We start from the raw sequence: 17,500 nt of genomic DNA, 5'->3' as shown, positions 1-17,500 counted from the left end.
AAGACTTTCCATCTATAACCATGGACTGTTAAGTGATTTACAGACCATCAATCTATTGACCTCAATGGGGGGAGTGAGGGCTGTGTAATGGTTTAAACCTTTATTTGATATCGGCCACACCAAGCTGGCTGTTGGGGGCCTGCTACATGTAACTACTTAAGCTCTATGTATGCTTGAACTGTGCGTCATTATTTAGGTAGTTACTTATGACAGGCTCTTCTTCTAACAGCCATCCGCTGTGTGTGTGTGTGTGTGTGTGTGTGTGAGATATCAGATAAGGGTTTAGACTTTTACACAGCCCTCACCCCTCTGATGGCGTTTAATAGAATGAAGGGCTATGTTTAAGACTTTCCATCTATACCCAGAGGCTTGTAAGTGATTTACAGACCCTCAGCCTTTTAACCTTCATTGGAGGAGTGAGGGCTATGTAATGGTTTCATCCCTTATCTGATATCGGCCACAACAATCTGGCTGTTAGAAGAGGGGTCCGCCACAAGTAGCTACCTAAAAACCAAAAAAGGTATCTCCGTTTCCAACAGTCAATCCATGTCGGCCGTGCTCATTCCATTTATGCACTCAGGCCGGACAAAGCCCTCGGTTCTCCGGATTTGTAGAGTAAGCGAAATAAAATAGAATCTGTTACTGGAAAGATGTGAAGGACGCCTTGGCTGAGCGGCTGAAGCCTAATTTGTAGCCTTCTGCAGTAAAGAGGTTAACAGTGGCTTCAAAGACTGGTGGGGGGGGGGGGGGGAGGAAAACTTCACAAGCGAGCCGGGAGAGGGAGGGTGGGGCAAGAACCCGCCATCCCATTAAACGGATTGCACAGTGCTATTGATTGCCTTTTAAATTAAAAACATATTTGCATGCCGCAAGGCCAATTTGTCACCACGTCTTCTCTCCGCGTATGCTTGGAAATCTGTTCTGTTCCTCTGTAGGTCTTGCCAGCTTTCGGGCTGAATCATTGCAGCCGCTTTCTAGCGCCATCAAACACTTATGGAGTTAAAATTAGACTTCCACAGTCCCGACGTCCATATTCTGGGAAGCGGCATGACTGGGTGTTTTTCAGGGTTATTTTGGCGGCTGTGGCCACGCTGTGTTGGACTGGGATCACAGAACGGGACTTTCCTCATAAAGAGAATGGACCCCTCCTGGGGAAAAAATGGGATTTTTATACATAAGCATCAAAGGCCAGAGAGCCTCCTGCTGCCCATTGCAGCCAATCAGATTCTCACATTCTTGTTTCCGGTGTTGAATGAAGGGGGCAACAAGACCTTAAGTATTTTAATGATACGTGGGGCCTCATTCAGAAGTCTGAGGGCTCAAAGCAACCAGATCCAGAAGAACCAGTCTCGTTTTAATTTAGCAACGAGTAAGTGCCTCATTCACATTCAAAATTCAACACCACAAGAATCCTAAATGGCCAATGAAACCTGTTGGTGTTGCCCCTAGCAACCAGTGAGGGTATGCCACTCACATTCCTAGTCCAACACCAAGAACATTAAATGGCCAATAAAAACCTTACTTTGATGTTGGGCCGCATGCCTGACGCAGGAATTGTTCTTGTGCCTGTAGTAGCCAGCCCATTTCTAGAATGCAATGGAAGGTTGAGTGGAAAGTGGGTAAAAAAACATTATTATCTCGGGCACCTGCCCAGTGTTGTTCGTTTGTGACACCCAAAGGTCAATTAGAACCCGATATCCCAAGTAACTGGCCACAGCTGCATTAGGTCAACCGCTGCCTTGGTTTTTGTAGATCGGACCAACAAAAAGATAGACCTTTTAATGTCTATCGTCAATGCTCCCGTTACTCCACATAAATGTGGAGCTTATGGGTTGGTTGCTATGGGCAATGACAGGGGATCTCTCCCTTGTTGCTGCTGTTATAAATCGGCATGGCATTCTGGAGCAGCCATTACACAGGGCTTGGCCCAAGGGTGGATATGATCTTCATTTGGCCATGTTGTCAAGACAGTGGCAGAAGGTAGGACTTTTAATGTCTACCCTAGATAATCCTGTACTTCGCTGGAATCATAGAAAGTAGTAGAAAGCCTAAGGTTTAAAGTCAACATGATGTCCTTAAGTAGTCTTTGCATGAGGCTAGGCCCCAAGGACAGAGATGCTCTTCATTTGGCCATGCTGTCAAGAACTTGGACGAAAATAGGACTTTTAATGTCTAGCCTTGATGGTCCTCTACTCCACTGGGAATAAGGAGAGCAGTTTTTGAATTGGCTGCTATGGGCAACAACAAGTGATCTTTCCATTGTTGGAGCCCAAAGTTATAAGTCATTAAGATGTCTGAGTAGTCCATGCATGGGGCTAGGGCCCAAGGACAGAGATGCTCCTGATTTGGCCATATTGTCAAGAGGGTGGAAGAAGAGGGGACTATTAACATCTACCGTCAACTGTCCTGTAAACCGCTGGAAACATGGAAAACAGTTTTTTGATTGGTTGATATGGGTGACAAAGGATGTCTCCCTTGTAGGTGCTGTGGGCATCCAAGGTTCTAAGTCACGTCTGCTTAAGCAGTCCTTGCCCAGGGGTAGGCCTGAGGAACAGATATGATCTTTGTTTTAGCCATAGTAACAAGAGGGTGGAAGAATATAGGACTTTAATGTCTACCATCAGTCGTCCTGCACTCCACTTGGAACGCAGAGATCGATTTTTGTATTGGTTGCAATGGGCAACAATAAGGGACCTTTCCTTTTTGTTGGAGCCCAAGTTTGTAAGTCAACGCATTGCCCATGCATGGGGGCTAGGCCCTAAGGACAGAGATGCTGTTCATGTGGCCATGCTCAGAAGAGGGTGGCAGAAGAGATGGGACTTTTAGCATCTACTGTCAATCATCCTTCACTCCACTGGAAACACGGAGAGAAGTTTTTGGATTAGTTACTGTGGGCAACAACACAAACTCTTTAACTTGTTAGAGCTGTTGGTGCCCAAGTTTATAAGTCAACATGGTCTCCTTGAGCAGTCCTTGCACGGGCCCGAGGACGGATATGCTCTTCATTTGGCCATGTTGTCAAGAGGGTAGAAGAAGGCCATTAATAACCCTCTGACGATGGGAGGATTGGGGGGAGGGGGGGTGTGGGGCACCTTCAGAACCTTTTACGAAAGAGCGAGATGCCATTTATTTCCCGCTCCTTAGTCTGTGTCAGCTGCATAAACACCCAGAAAACAGCCAGGGTAATGAATCCCGCAGCCGGCATCCATCTTCACAACTTGTCTAATCCATCCAACCCCCTTCTGTCCATCCATCTTCCCCCATCTTCAATCACTCGCCCTCCCTTTCATGCAGTCTTCAGTTCATTTATCTAAGGCTTCCACAGTTCTGCGCTCCTTTTATCATTCTCTTTTCTCCAACTGCATTCCTCATTGTCCTTCCCATGTTGCAGCCCCCCCACCGGGGATTGCATGCTTGTCGCCTGGTCAAGGCGGAGGCCCAGTCGTGGTGGAGAATGCTGGATGTTTCTGAGAAGGGCCTTCGTAGTCGTGAAAAGGAAACCCTGGCCAAAAGACTCCTAGGCTGCCCACCCTGAACTCTGTCCCAGAATGCCATGGCTTTGGTGTCCTCCAAGTCATTGACCCTGGGATGTAATTGCAGCAGTAAAGGGTCAGCAACTGATTATATTGAAGGCAATGATAGGCCTCTGCAGTTGTTAATACTGGAGAGGCGCTAAAGGTTTAAATTGGCCAATTAAGTTTTTTTTTTTAACTGCAGCGGCCTATGAAAAATTTAAATATCCTTGCTGTCATTGGCTTCAATATAATCAATTGCTGACCTTTTTACTGCTGCAATTACGTCCCGTGATCAGTAGCTTGGAGGACACCAAAGCCATGGATTTTCATGGCATTCTGGGACAGAGTTCAAGGTTGGCGGCCTAGACGTCTCTTTGCCTGGGTTTCATTTTCATGACTACGAAGGCCCAAGGTCAGTCCCAGAACTGCGTAGAGTTCTCCACCATAGCAAGGCCACTTCCTTGACCAGGGAAGGAGCAACAAGGGAGGGAGTTGGCCACCTACACATAATTTCTAATGGCATGCAATACTGAAGACAAGCTAAAGGTTTAAATTGGCCAATAAAGTGATTTTGAGTGGCCTTAGAAATAGTGTAGTGCAGGGATATGCAATTTGCGGGCCTCCAGCTGTTTCAAAACTACAAGTCCCATCATGCTCTGCCTCTGGGTGTCATGCTTGTGGCTGTCAGTCTTGCTATGCCTCATGGGACTTGTAGTTCTGCAACAGCTGCAAGTCCGCTAATTGCATATCCCTGGTGTAGTGGGTGGAGCCTTATGGGGCTCTCCCACAGCCTTGCTCTCTCCTTGTGAAGGGTGATTTGTCTGTTCTCCACCACCTCCAATATTGGGTGGAGCCTGGGGAGCCCCTCCCACAGTTCTGCTCTGTCTCCTTGTTCAGGGTGACTGGTCTTCTCTCCACCCCCCCCCCCCCCCCCCCCTGTAGTTTTCTATAGTATGTAAAGGCATTTGGTGCACGCAAAGTGGATTTACGTCCTTTTATGGCTATTGCAGAAAATATTTAGAAAAAAGTTTGTTCTACATGGGCCTAAAATAAATAAACAATACATTTTTAAAGTAACGTTTATTCTTATAAGGAGAATCTTATTGACTTCCTCTTTTTATTTTTCTGCAGATCTGCCTCCTGGATACACCTATCCAGATGTCGTCCAGTCCTATACCTCTCCGTCTCCCCACCACGTGCACTCCGCAGACCCCGCTGACACCGAAACTATGCAAACGGCATCCACGGCGGCGGAACCCGAGCAGTCCAGGACGTTTACACCCTCTAAAAAATCCCCCTGCAGCACCCCCGCCGCAGAGGAGCCGCTGGAGGCCAGCGAAGAGCTGCCTCGTTTAGGGGAGACGGACCTGAGCGAGTTATGTAGCCAAGAAGCCCCCAAGTCCCCGGACTGCGGCGAAGCCGCCATTGGCGAGAGCCTGGACCAGCCTAAGGAGAACACACAGGCGGAGGAAGAAGCGGAACCTGAGAACACCTTGGTGGAGGAGGCGAGGGGGCCTGACAATGGTTGTGGTTTTCAGGACCCGTCGGCGGAACAGTTGCCAAATATTTCGGAGGGTTCACCCGCCGCCCCCATCGCCACCCCCATTGCTGCAGAGGAGGAAGAGGTTAAGCAGGATGAGGTGGATCAGGCTTTGTTGCAGGACGTGGCGGAACATTTGGAGGCGGGAGAACCTCAGGTGGAAGAGGAGGAGCTGTTCACATCATCTGCACCTTGTTCACCAGAGGTCACCGACCACCAGGAGGCCACCGACCACCAGGAGGCCCTCTACAGCCTGGAAACCCTCATAGCTGCCAGTATCTCCCTGGGGGATCTGCCCTCCGAGGAGGACATGGGCTCCTTCCTTCCAGCCCAGACGTCGTCCTCAACCTCCAGCTCAGGGATCCATGGGATTGCTCTACTCAGCGAGCTCGCCGACCTGGCTCTGCAGGACCAGGCGAAAGATACGAAAGGTAAGGTTTTTTAAATTTGCACGCTAATTTGCACAGCTGCTGAAGTGCCTCGGAAATGTTAAATGGAGTTAGATATCGGAATGGAGAGCAGGCAAGAGAATGGTCAGGGTTCAGGCAGAGGTCAGCAACACTGGAGCAGGCAGGTGAGAAGAGAGCAAGCTGAGTCCAGAGACAAGCCGAGGTCAGAGCAGGGAGTGTTAAGTGGTGGGCAGGACAAGCCGGGTCACAGCAGTCAGGTACAGGAACAGAGGAAGAGCTCCAGTATCCGGGATTGCATGTGCACATGGCTATGCCCAGGAAAATTTGCACCCGTAGGCTTGCTTATCTGTATGCTCCTTGAGACTTCATCTGCGCGGTGTTCTCCCGACACAAGTAAACGGGCACTGGACTTTAAATATCTGTAAATTGTTAAATATGCTGTTGTGGGGGCGGGGCTGAGGCAGATGGAAGCCGTCTCCCTGTCATTTGCTGGTGGGAACCACAAAGCTTTTAATCAGTGTGAGAGTGAGTGGCGACTCCCCCCCCCCCCCCCCCCCCCCCTAAGTCTGTGATGTGGTTGGTTGGGTGCCCAGTCACTGGGTGTGGGGAGCCCCCAGCCTTGTTTAAGCTGGGGAAGGATGGCAAATAATTCAATGTAATGCTTTGCCTTGCAGTATCTACTCATTGGATTGGTTAAAACAAAATCAAACATTTATTATATTGCAGCTTTCCGATTCTTAGATGTTGCGGCTGCATTCGTTTTTTCCTTTTTTAAAGCGGAGGTCCACCCTAAAGTGGAGCTTCCGCTCATCGGAACCCTCCCCCCCCTCCTGGGCCACAATCGGCACCTTTCAGGGGGGAGGGGGGTGCAGTTACCTGGATAATCCAGGTAACTGCACCCACTTCCGGGACAGCTCTCTGCGGAAAGGGGCGTAACTTACGCCCCTTTCCGCAAGTGCCCGCCCCTTTCCGCAAGTGCCCCGCTGCCTGCTGGTAAACACACAGCTCCCAGAGGCAGCGGGGAGCGTCCTTATTGCGCAGCGCAATTCGCGCATGCGCAGTAGGGAACCGGGAAATGAAGCCGAAAGGCTCCATTTCCTGATTCCCATACCCAAGATGGCGGCGGCAGGACCCGACAGACGACCTAACGATCGGCTTCGGGTGCCGACATCGCGGGCGCGCTGGACAGGTAAGTGTCACTATTTTAAAAGTCAGCAGCTGCAGTATTTGTAGCTGCTGGCTTTAAAAAAAAAAAAAAAAAAAAAAACGCGGAGTCCCGGTGAACTCCCGCTTTAAGCTTTTTTTTTTTTTCCCTTTTTATTTTCGCCTGGCGATCCAGCCAGCAAGTCTATCAAAAGCTGTCCTGCAGATGTAGCAGTTAAGGATGAGACAAACCATTTACCACTGACCGGGGGGGGGGGGGGGGGGTGCTTAGTGATCAGCCTTTATTTATTGATGCAAACCCTTTTTGGTTTGGCTTCAATTTGTTAGTGTATCTAAATCTGCAAGTCCATCTAATACTCCCAAAACAACCCCCCCCCCCTTCAGACTGACAATGCTGCTGTCCAAAGGTGTCTCCTGTGCTCCTTCGTTCATAGTGGGAAGGGCGCTCTAATACAGGGGGTGTGTTACTGGCCAGATCGCCAGGTGAGAGTGGGGGGTAAAAGAGCCTAAAAAAAAAAAAATAATAAAAAAAAATAAAAAATGAAAGCAGCAGGTACATCTAATGATTGGTAAGCTGCAATGTGTTACATTTCTGGTTTGGGGTTTAATATCACTTTGCACTTGTTCATTTTATTGTTTTTATAACCAATGTAAGTACCGGAGTGTGATTTGATATTGGCCAATTGCAGTCTATTGTACAGCGGAGCTCAGGGAAGGGGAGGGGACAAGGAACCAATCGCAGGTGCTGAGCAAGGAGAAGAGGAGCATAGGAGAAGAGAGCAGAGTGACAGAGATGAGCTCATCAGTGATCTGCTTCTCTTTGCATTATCCAGTCACAGGGCGGGGAGGAGACCTGTAAGTGAGTTTTTTTTTTTTTTTTTTTTTTTTTTTTTTTTTTTTTTAAAGCAACGGTCCTGGTAGCCATTGTTGACAATGGGCCATCCCTCCCTTACTTACAGAGAAAAGGGCAGAGTGCTCTCTGCATGTGTCCCCCTCCTGTATAATCTGCAGGTTTTCTCATTGCCTTCCATTCTCTGGTCATACAGTTTGCCCCCGTCGGTAAGTCTGTGCACTCCTGATAGTTGCTGGGGGGGGGGGGAGCTCCAGAGATTTGTATTCCTGGGTGGGCAATATGGAGGAGAATTGTACTTCCTGAGCTCATTAGAGGTGTGCTGGGAGGAGGAGAGGGCGGTGTGCTGAGAGCTTCTAAGAGGCAGAGAGCTCTTTACACTTCATTCCCCAGAAATTAATATTATCCCCCCTCTCCCAAGGGGGTACTCCACACAGACACTGCAGCCTGGCCTCTAAGTGCAGAGCGCCACTTCATCACAGCCACTAATTCTCCACAATGACTGAACCCCCCCCCACCCCCCCAAATACCCTGCAGAGCGCCTCCTAGCGGGAGGCTGGCATTCTCCATTATACTGGTCACATTGTGAAGGAGTTTTATAATCTAGTGTGGAAAATATCTCTCTCTCTCTCTCTCTCTCTCTCTCTCTCTCTCTCTCTCTCTCTCTCTCTCTCTCTCTCTCTCTATATATATATATATATATATATATATATATATATATATATATATATATATATATATATATATATACCCTGGGGAAGTCTGTTTGTTCTTTTTCATTCTCCCTCACTTCCTGCTTTTTCTCCCCCCCCCCCCTCCCTCCGCCATTCTTGTTCCCCCTCCTAGTCCGTCCTGGATCGCTCCCCATTTCGCGCTCGCTCCCCCTCTCTCCCCCCCATTCCCATTTCGCTCGCTCCCCCTCTCTCCCCCCCATTCCCATTTCGCTCGCTCCCCCCCCATTCCCATTTCGCTCGCTCCCCCCCCATTCCCATTTCGCTCGCTCCCCCCCCATTCCCATTTCGCTCGCTCCCCCCCCATTCCCATTTCGCTCGCTCCCCCCCCATTCCCATTTCGCTCGCTCCCCCCCCATTCCCATTTCGCTCGCTCCCCCCCCATTCCCATTTCGCTCCCTCCCCCCCCATTCCCATTTCGCTCCCTCCCCCCCCATTCCCATTTCGCTCCCTCCCCCCCATTCCCATTTCGCTCCCTCTCCCCCCATTCCCATTTCGCTCCCTCTCCCCCCATTCCCATTTCGCTCGCTCCCCCTCTCCCCTCCCTTCCCATTTCGCTCGCTCCCCCTCTCTCCCCCCCATTCCCATTTCGCTCGCTCCCCCCTCTTCCCCCCCCCCCATTCCCATTTCGTTCGCTCCCCCCCCATTCCCATTTCGCTCCCTCTCCCCCCATTCCCATTTCGCTCCCTCTCCCCCCATTCCCATTTCGCTCCCTCTCCCCCATTCCCATTTCGCTCGCTCCCCCTCTCCCCTCCCTTCCCATTTCGCTCGCTCCCCCTCTCTCCCCCCCATTCCCATTTCGCTCGCTCCCCCCTCTTCCCCCCCCCCCATTCCCATTTCGTTCGCTCCCCCCTCTCTTCCCCCCCCCATTCCCATTTCGCTCGCTCCCCCCCCATTCCCATTCCGCTCGCTCCCCCCTCTCTTCCCCCCCATTCCCATTTTGCGCGCTCCCCCTCTCCCCCCCTTCCCATTTCGCTCGCTCCCCCTCTCTCCCCCCCTTCCCATTTCGCTCGCTCCCCCTCTCTCCCCCCCCTTCCCATTTCGCTCGCTCCCCCCTCTTCCCCCCCATTCCCATTTTGTTCGCTCCCCCTCTCTCCCCCCCATTCCCATTTCGTTCGCTCCCCCCTCTCTTCCCCCCCCCATTCCCATTTCGCTCGCTCCCCCCTCTCTTCCCCCCCCCCCCCATTCCCATTTTGTTCGCTCCCCCTCTCTCCCCCCCATTCCCATTTCGCTCGCTCCCCCTCTCTTCCCCCCTTCCCATTTCGCTCGCTCCCCCCTCTCTTCCCCCCCCATTCCCATTTTGTTCGCTCCCCCTCTCTCCCCCCCCCTTCCCATTTCTCTCTCTCCCCCCCTTCCCATTTCTCTCGCTCTTTCGCGCTCTCGCTGTTTTTATTCCCATTTGGGATATTTCACAAATTCTGTATTGAAATTTCATGAATGAGGACATGAAAAGCAATAAAAACCCGACGGGTTCTAATCTTCCCCGGCGTTATCCTAAACACAAACAACCTTTAATCCTCCTTCTCTATAATCCTCTTTTATACTTTTAACTTCATCATAAGATGTTGACCGTTTGCCAAGAACCTCAGACCTTTCTGAATTGTTTCTCTGACCGCGCCGCCCCCGACTTGTTGGCGTTTTTTGGACGAGACGCTCGCCGTACACTGGTGGCAACTGTTAAGTGTTTTTCGCACTTACAAGCCAAAGCGTGGCATGCCAGAGAGCCACCACCTGGATGCTTTGGCCTTTATCTGAAGTCATCTGTACCAAGGTAGGAAGGTGGTGGAGCTGCAGCCATAGGTGCTCTTATAATTGAATAGGAATCCATGGCATTGCCAGCAGTCGGCCCCAGCCTGGCTATACCCAGATAAGGGCTCGGGCATCGCACAGCCTTCAGCTATCTGGATGCTTGAGCCATCTTCACTAAAGAAGGCTGGTTGTTAATGGAATAGGAATCCATGGCATTGCCAGCAGTCGGCCCCAGCCTGGCTATACCCAGATAAGGCCCGGGCATCACACAGCCCTCAGCTATCTAGATGCTTGAGCCATCTGCACTAAGGCAGGCTGCTTGTTTGCTAATGGAATAGGAATCCATGGCATTGCCAGCAGTTGGGCCCGGCTGTTCCCAGATAGGGGCTCAGGCATCGCACAGCCCTCAGCTCTCCCCAGGGTCGTAAACCAGGACGCATCCTTCCGTAAGAATCTGCCCGAAGCCCATTTTGCCTTCTCAGCTCTGGCGTGCATTTTTATTTTTATATTTTTTTTTGCTCTGCCTTGACAGATGACGAGCTGCGCTGAGCGATGAAGGGAGTGATAATTACAGCTGCATATTCTAGTCCAGCCCCTCGCAGCGAGCGTCATGGGAGTCGTTGGAAGTGCGTTGTCAGTTGTAAGACAGATGAGCACACATGTGCCGCGCAGCGATTTCACACAGGAAGCCGAACGTAAATAGGCCAATGTTCTCAGAGTAGCTTTTAGCATCGATCCGCTCTCACCGTAGCGCGCAGGGTAATGAGCAGAAATGGGGGGGGGGGGGGGGGGGGGGGCTTTAAGCGCACTTGCTTGGCCATCTTTATGGCTGACGGTGAGGATAACTGCCGAATGTTCCGGTGGGACCTCCACACCTCTCGCTTCACCTGCTGGTTTGGCAGAAATGTGTTCTTTATGGCCGCCCGTATCTTTTTTTTTTTTTTTTTTTTTTGTTTTTTGTTTTTTTTACTCCAGTCCGATGGAGCCGTGCTGTTTTTAAATGAAGCGCGCTGGCATACTTCCCTAGTCTCTGAGCCGAGGAAAGAGACTTTTTTTTTTTTGGCACCAAAATCTTCTTTCCCTGACTTTATTTATAGAAGATCTTTCCATTTAATTACTTTTTATACCTTTATGTCTTTATTGGGTCTCTGTGCTTCTCTATGCAATGCAGGCAGATCGTGGCTCGTGGGAGGGGCCAGCAGGGGGCGGTACAAAGCTTCCTGAAAACATCACCCAGCCTCACAACTCTTCCCAAGAGCCCTAGGTCCTGATGCAAGTAGTGGGAGGAGTTATGCAAATATTTATTGGTGCGTGTCAGTCTGATGGAGTGGGTGTTCCCAGGCAGGCTATTTGCATAGGTAACACCCACATGTGATGCTGAGCCCACCCTAATTGCTAGAACTGAAATGAAGGGGGCGGGGCCTGGCAAGTCAGGCTGTGGCACATGTCCACACCCCCCACCCCATCCTTGTCCTAGCTCTGATCAAAGGGGCATGGCCAGGGATAGTCAGACTGGGTTGCAAATATCTAGATGATGCTGGACGTCCTCCTGCCCGGAAATGAAGGAGGCTCTATCTAATTTGCAGCTTCTAATGCACATGGTAAGAAGCTCACAGTGTGGTACAGGGGGGGGGGGGGGGTGGAGAGAGGTTTTAAAAGGCCAGTACAGCTCTACAAGATTGGAGGGGGGGCAAGGGGAGCATTTAAAGGGCCGGTACAGCTCTACAAGATCGGAGGGGATGATTTAAAGGGCTGGTACAGCTCTACAAGATTGGAGGGGAGGATAGGGGAGGATTTAAAGGGCCGGTACAACTGCAAGAATGGAGGGGGATGGATGGAGAGAGGGTTTAAAGGGCTGGTACACCTGTGCAAGACTGTGGGCCAGGCTGGAGTTGTGACTTGTTTGCTTTATGCAGATTGTACAACCATTTCTTAACCCCTTCCTGCCCACCCTGGTGTCCCATTGAAAAAGTTCTTAACCGGCCCGCGGGTGGGAATGATCAGCGTGATCGTGTGACCACTAGAATTGTCTATCACCGTGGTCACATGATCGAAGCTGGGCCAAGCGCGGTCTCTGTGCTGGGAGTGCGCGGTGGTTGGCCGCCAAGTGAGGGGTTATATATGTGGCGCGTGAGCTTAAAAGCCGACCCTTCTGCTGCTGTGTTACTTGGGCAAAAACAAGTAAAAAAAAATGATACTTTAGATTGATACATTGTGTTTTTATGTTGTATTGTATGATGTAGATGGGATTCATTGTATTGTGTGTGTCTCTAGGAAAGTGTCGGGAGGAATCCTCCCCAGGGGTGGATATGATGAAACGCGTCTCTGGTGTACGGGAACGCGCGGTGTGTGTTTGTATCTTCACCTGCTGATAATGAATCGTGCTGTTCCTTCCTCCCTCCAGCCGGTGAAGATGATGATTTGTCGGTTTCGGATCTTCAAGTATTCGCCACCATTGCTGCTGCCTGGTCGCTGGCCGAAGCGGATAGTCCGGATGGTGCTAAACCAGCGTGTCACCTGGCCTGCCTGCCCCGCCGCCGCTCCTCGCGTCCGCCTGTCCCACAGGACGTACAGCTGGACGCCCAAAACCAAACCGGTGAGCCAATCATTGTATTTCAGGCCTCATGTACACTGCTGCTGGTAAACGCACGTTCAGAGGAAGTTGGCTGCATTTTTCTGCTGCCCCTGAACTCATCCAATGTTATCTTGCGTGTATATGTGTACACAGGTTCGTTTAATGTCGTCGTTAGGCAGTTGTGTTTATAGGCTTTTCTTTGAAGGCAAAAAAAAGTTCAGAAGCCAATGTTTCAGATGCAAAACGCGGCTAAGTGCGGTACCGACGTTTAGCCCGCGTTTTCGTTTAGAAGCGTTTTTACAGGTGCCATTTTTTCTTTTTTTTTTTTTTACATTACAAAATTTAAAAAATGATAGCAAATTAAGAAAAAACATAAAAAAAAACTTGTAATTGCTTGCTTTGCTTCATAGACCATGTATATACCCCTAATGAGCCCATGATCCAATCCAATACACCACTAGCATTGCTGTCAAAGTATAATTGGAATTTGACCTATGTGTTAGATTTCAAGCAGATGACCCCACCATTGAGCTTCACCCCCGGACTTGATCAAACATAGTTCCATGAAAGTTAGGGTTTCCGATTAGGGTTAGGTGTTTATGGTTAGGGTTTTCTTTTTGAAGAACAAGTTTAGGGTTATGGTAAGGGTTATGGTTTTCCTGTTGGGGTTTCTGGTTAGGTTTTCCTATTGAGGTTAGGTGGTTATGGTTAGGTTTTTCCCCTTGAAGAACAAGTTTAGGGTTATGGTAAGGGTTATGGTTTTCCGTTGGGGTTTGGGTTCTGGTTAGGGTTTCCCATCGGGGTTAGGGGTTATGGTTAAGGTTTTCCCCTTGAGAAAACCAAGTTTAGGGGCAAAGTTAGAATTTCCGATTTGGGTTTCCATTTAGGGGTTATGGTTGGGATTTTCTCCTTGAAGAACAAGTTTAGGGTTATGGTTTTCCGTTGGGGTTTCCCATTTGAGGATAAGGGGGTTATGGTTAGGGTTATGGTTTCCTGTTGGGGTTTCTGGTTAGGGTTTCCCATTGAGGTTAGGTGGTTATGGTTAGGTTTTTCCCCTTGAAGAACAAGTTTAGGGTTATGGTTTCCCGTTGGGGTTTCTGGTTAGGGTTTCCCATTGGGGTTAGGGGTTATGGTTAAGGTTTTCCCCTTGAGAAAACCCAAGTTTAGGGTTAAGGTAAGGTTAGAGTTTCCGATTCGGGTTTCCCATTAAGGGTTTATGGTTGGGTTTTTCCCCTTGAAGAACAAGTTTAGGGTTATGGTAAGGGTTATGGTTTCCTGTTGGGTTTCTGGTTAGGTTTTCCTATTGAGGTTAGGTGGTTATGGTTAGGTTTTTCCCTTGAAGAACAAGTTTAGGGTTATGGTAAGGGTTATGGTTTCCCGTTAGAGTTTTTCCCATTGAGTATAAGGGAGTTATGGTTAGGTTTTTCCCTTTGAAGAACAAGTGTAGGGTTATGGTAAGGGTTATGGTTTCCCGTTGGGGTTTGGGTTCTGGTTAGGGTTTCCCATCGGGGTTAGGGAGTTATGGTTAAGGTTTTCCCCTTGAGAAAACCCAAAGTTTAGGGGTAAAGTTAGAATTTCCGATTCGGGTTTCCATTTAGGGGTTATGGTTGGGGTTTTCTCCTTGAAGAACAAGTTTAGGGTTATGGTTTCCCGTTAGGGTTTTCCCATTGAGGATAAGGGGGTATGGTTAGGGTTATGGTTTCCTGTTGGGGGTTTCTGGTTAGGATTTCCCATTGAGGTTAGGTGGTTATGGTTAGGTTTTTCCCCTTGAAGAACAAGTTTGGGTTTCTGGTTAGGGTTCCCATTGGGGTTAGGGGTTATGGTTAAGGTTTTCCCTTGAGGAAACCCAAGTTTAGGGTTAAGGTAAAGGTTAGAGTTTCCGATTCGGCTTTCCCATTAAGGGTTTATGGTTGGGTTTTTCCCCTTGAAGAACAAGTTAGGGTTTCCGGTTAGGGTTAATTAAAAATAGTGAAAAAATTGCATAAAAAAGACAAAATAAAAAAAATGAAATTACACATACAGCTTATAATAAAAAATATACTAATCAATTGCAATCTAAAAATATGAATATATTAAGAATATTTCATTTTTCCTCACATATGCTCATTATGGGATCCATAATTAAATACTGTTTTTTGGCTTTGGGAGGGTCCTATAATATCTTAAGTGCTCCTAGACGCAAAACGTGTCATGCAAACATGGCAAAACGTGCGTTTTTTTTAAACGGCAGTTTCAAGCTGTCAAAAAATTTTGTTCAGAGGAGGTTGCCTCAGCACCCCGTGTGCATTAAGCTTATTGATGTATTGGGGTTTTGAAGCTTTTTCCAGTGTCTTGACACCTGCATGCCGAATAATCGCATCACCCAGTGTTTTCCATCAATAAGCCATGCTGGTTAGGGGTCAGCAACTCTCAAAGCCAGGAATTTAGGACGGTCGTTACTGACAGCCCATCTATTTCTGCAGCTTTTAATACCAAAGTGGACCTGTCCGTAACTTTACAAGTCTGTATGAATCATCACACCCCAATATACAGCAACAGTATACTTTATTAAAGTGCCATTATTATTGAGCTCCAGTCAGTGACATTGTCTAGACCGTGATGTCGTCGGTGTGCTTCAGGCAAGAGGAGGCATTTCCTCAGTCTCCCCTCCCCCAGTGATCAGACTGTACATTGTAACTTTGTAGGGAGTCTTGCCATTCTAGTATATGGGGCTGGTGTTTCCATTGATGAACACCGTAAAGGGAGACACAACTCTACTCCCTGCATACAAGGGTGACCCCCATAGGATGCTGCAAGAGGAAGAAGCCACCCTGAGTCGAGACCTGGGGGCAAAGGTCATGTGACCGGCTTATACTGGAATAAAGGTGAATGGGCTTTTGGACCGCTTGGTTATTAACAATCATTTCCCTCCTATACACAGGTGTGTCCACTCAAGGCCGCCATAGATCACCTGGACACTCAGGAGGTGGAGATGCGGATGAAGCTGGCGGAGATTCAGCGGCGGTACAAGGAAAAGCAGAGGGAGCTCGCCAAACTGCAGAGGCGACACGACCACGAGTGAGTGAATGCCACGTGATGAGTGTGACCCTAACCCAGACGCATTGCTCAGTCCGGCACCACATGGAGGGATCTGGATCTGTGCTGCCTGTACTGACCAATTAGATTCTTTGTTTTTTCCTACAAGACTTCCCGGGTAGAGAGGAACAATTTTATTGGCTGATTTGGGCAACACAGAAACTTCCCCCAGAGACCTGAAAAAAAAAGTTATGGAATTAGGGTGGTTTGTAAAGCTACCAAGATTTAGTCCCCACAATGATGAGAGCGCCACAAGTTTGTCACCGATTCATTATTATAAGTTTATTATTCTTGATAACAGATCAGAAGGTAAAGCCAATGCATTTCGGGGGCTCCTTAATCAGGGCTTGGATGCTAGTGGAGAGACTTAGGAGGGACTTCTGGGCAATAACCAATGGCAAGGATTAGAAGAGGGGCAATGGTAGAAACCTGTTAGGGGTATGAGCCCCTGAAACACGCGGGATTTTCCTTCTGCTTTTCCAACGTGTTTCTGGAGCTCACAGCTCCTTCATCAGGGCTTGGATTCCAGTGGTGTTGGGAGAAAATACTGGACAATAATAGCCAATGGCAAGGAGCAGTTGTGAGCCCCCCAAAACATGTTGGGTTTTCTTCTGCTTTATCAAGGTGTTTCTGAGGCTCACAGCTGCTTCATAGGGGCTTGGATGCTGGTGGTGATGGGAGAAAAATACTGGACTGTAATAACCAATAGCAAGAATTAGAAAAGTGGCAGTAGTAGAAACCTGACAAAGGGGTGTGAGCCCCCGAAACAAGTTTCATTTTTCACTCTGCTTTGCCAATTGTCAACATGTTTTCTAGGGCTCACAACTCCATCATAAGGGCTTGGATGTTGGTGATGGGAGAAAATAGTGGCTAATAACCAATGGCAAGCTTTAGAAAAGTGCCAATGGTAGAAACCTGCCAAAAAAGTGAGCTCCGAAACACGTTTCTTTCTAATTCTGCTTTGCGAGGACGTTCTGGGGCCCATAGCTCCTTCATCGGAGCTTAGATACTGGTGGCGGTAGGAGAAAATAATGGACAGTAATAACCAATGGCGAGGATTAGAAAGTGACAGCGTCCTGATGAACAGGGAGTTGTGAGCTTCCGAAAAGCGTTGGTTATACCGCCTGCTCCTTAATAAATGCGAACTGGATTGGTTACAAATCTGTGGCGCTCCCATTTTTTTACGCTCTTTGGTCTGCTTCAGGAACCATAGGGATTCTTCAAATGAGGGCCACCCCTCATAGCTGGAGATCACAGTTCGTTCGTTCTCACCCTGGGGTCCCTTGTACAGCACCCTAGCCCCACAATTCCAGATCACCCCATTATGTTGGAGAGGATTGGAACTGGATAGAGGGGCATAAAACATGGAAGACCATGTGCAGTGTAAGTTTTAAAGAGGCAGCATAGGGGTTTTGTATAATTGTTTCCCTTTTAACCCCCCCCCCCTGCCCCCCCACCAATCCTGTGCCCCTATAAACTATCAAAATTGTTAATATTAACCTCTCCCTTTTCCTTAAAGTAGGAGGCGCTATAGGGCTTTCCTTTCACTTTTTTTTGATTCTCCTTTATTTTTAAAGGCAAAAAAACTGTTCACAGAGTTCAGTAGTTCAAGATAGAATTTTACACACTTGGTGAACATGTAGCCCCTTGACTCCTCCCCCTCCCTCTGTCCACACAGCATTGTCGGAGGTTTCAGTCGGAGACTGAGAGTCTTAAAGGAAATTTCTCTGTCATGGGGTCAAAGACACCAGTAAAACCCAAACAGATTCTAACTTTTCCTCCCAAAACTTAAAAGGGCTGCAAAGATCTCCCACCAAGAGGCTCGGAATCTGTTACTGATCTTCCATTCTCTCTTCCCTCCCGCAGCAAGGAGGAGATTTCCAGGAGTCCC

General features: G+C 48.7%; 1 protein-coding gene across 1 annotated transcript in view; it reads left to right on the top strand.

Moving 5' to 3' along the window:
- BAHCC1 (BAH domain and coiled-coil containing 1) overlaps positions 1-17,500 on the top strand; it is a gene marked incomplete in the record, with an annotated part of 167,156 nt that overhangs the window by 116,218 nt on the left and 33,438 nt on the right. The window contains 5 exon segments of the mRNA XM_077458706.1: positions 4,647-5,486; positions 12,364-12,470; positions 12,472-12,555; positions 15,455-15,591; positions 17,476-17,500. Of these exon segments, the coding sequence (XP_077314832.1) occupies positions 4,647-5,486; positions 12,364-12,470; positions 12,472-12,555; positions 15,455-15,591; positions 17,476-17,500 (1,193 nt within the window).

Source organism: Lithobates pipiens, unplaced genomic scaffold, assembly GCF_037356315.1.
Source record: "Lithobates pipiens isolate NorthernLeopardFrog02 unplaced genomic scaffold, aLitPip1_a1.2 Scaffold_28, whole genome shotgun sequence".
Lineage (NCBI taxonomy): Eukaryota > Metazoa > Chordata > Amphibia > Anura > Ranidae > Lithobates > Lithobates pipiens.
Note: the sequence above shows the minus strand (reverse complement) of the source record. Positions and strands in the feature narration are given on the sequence as shown.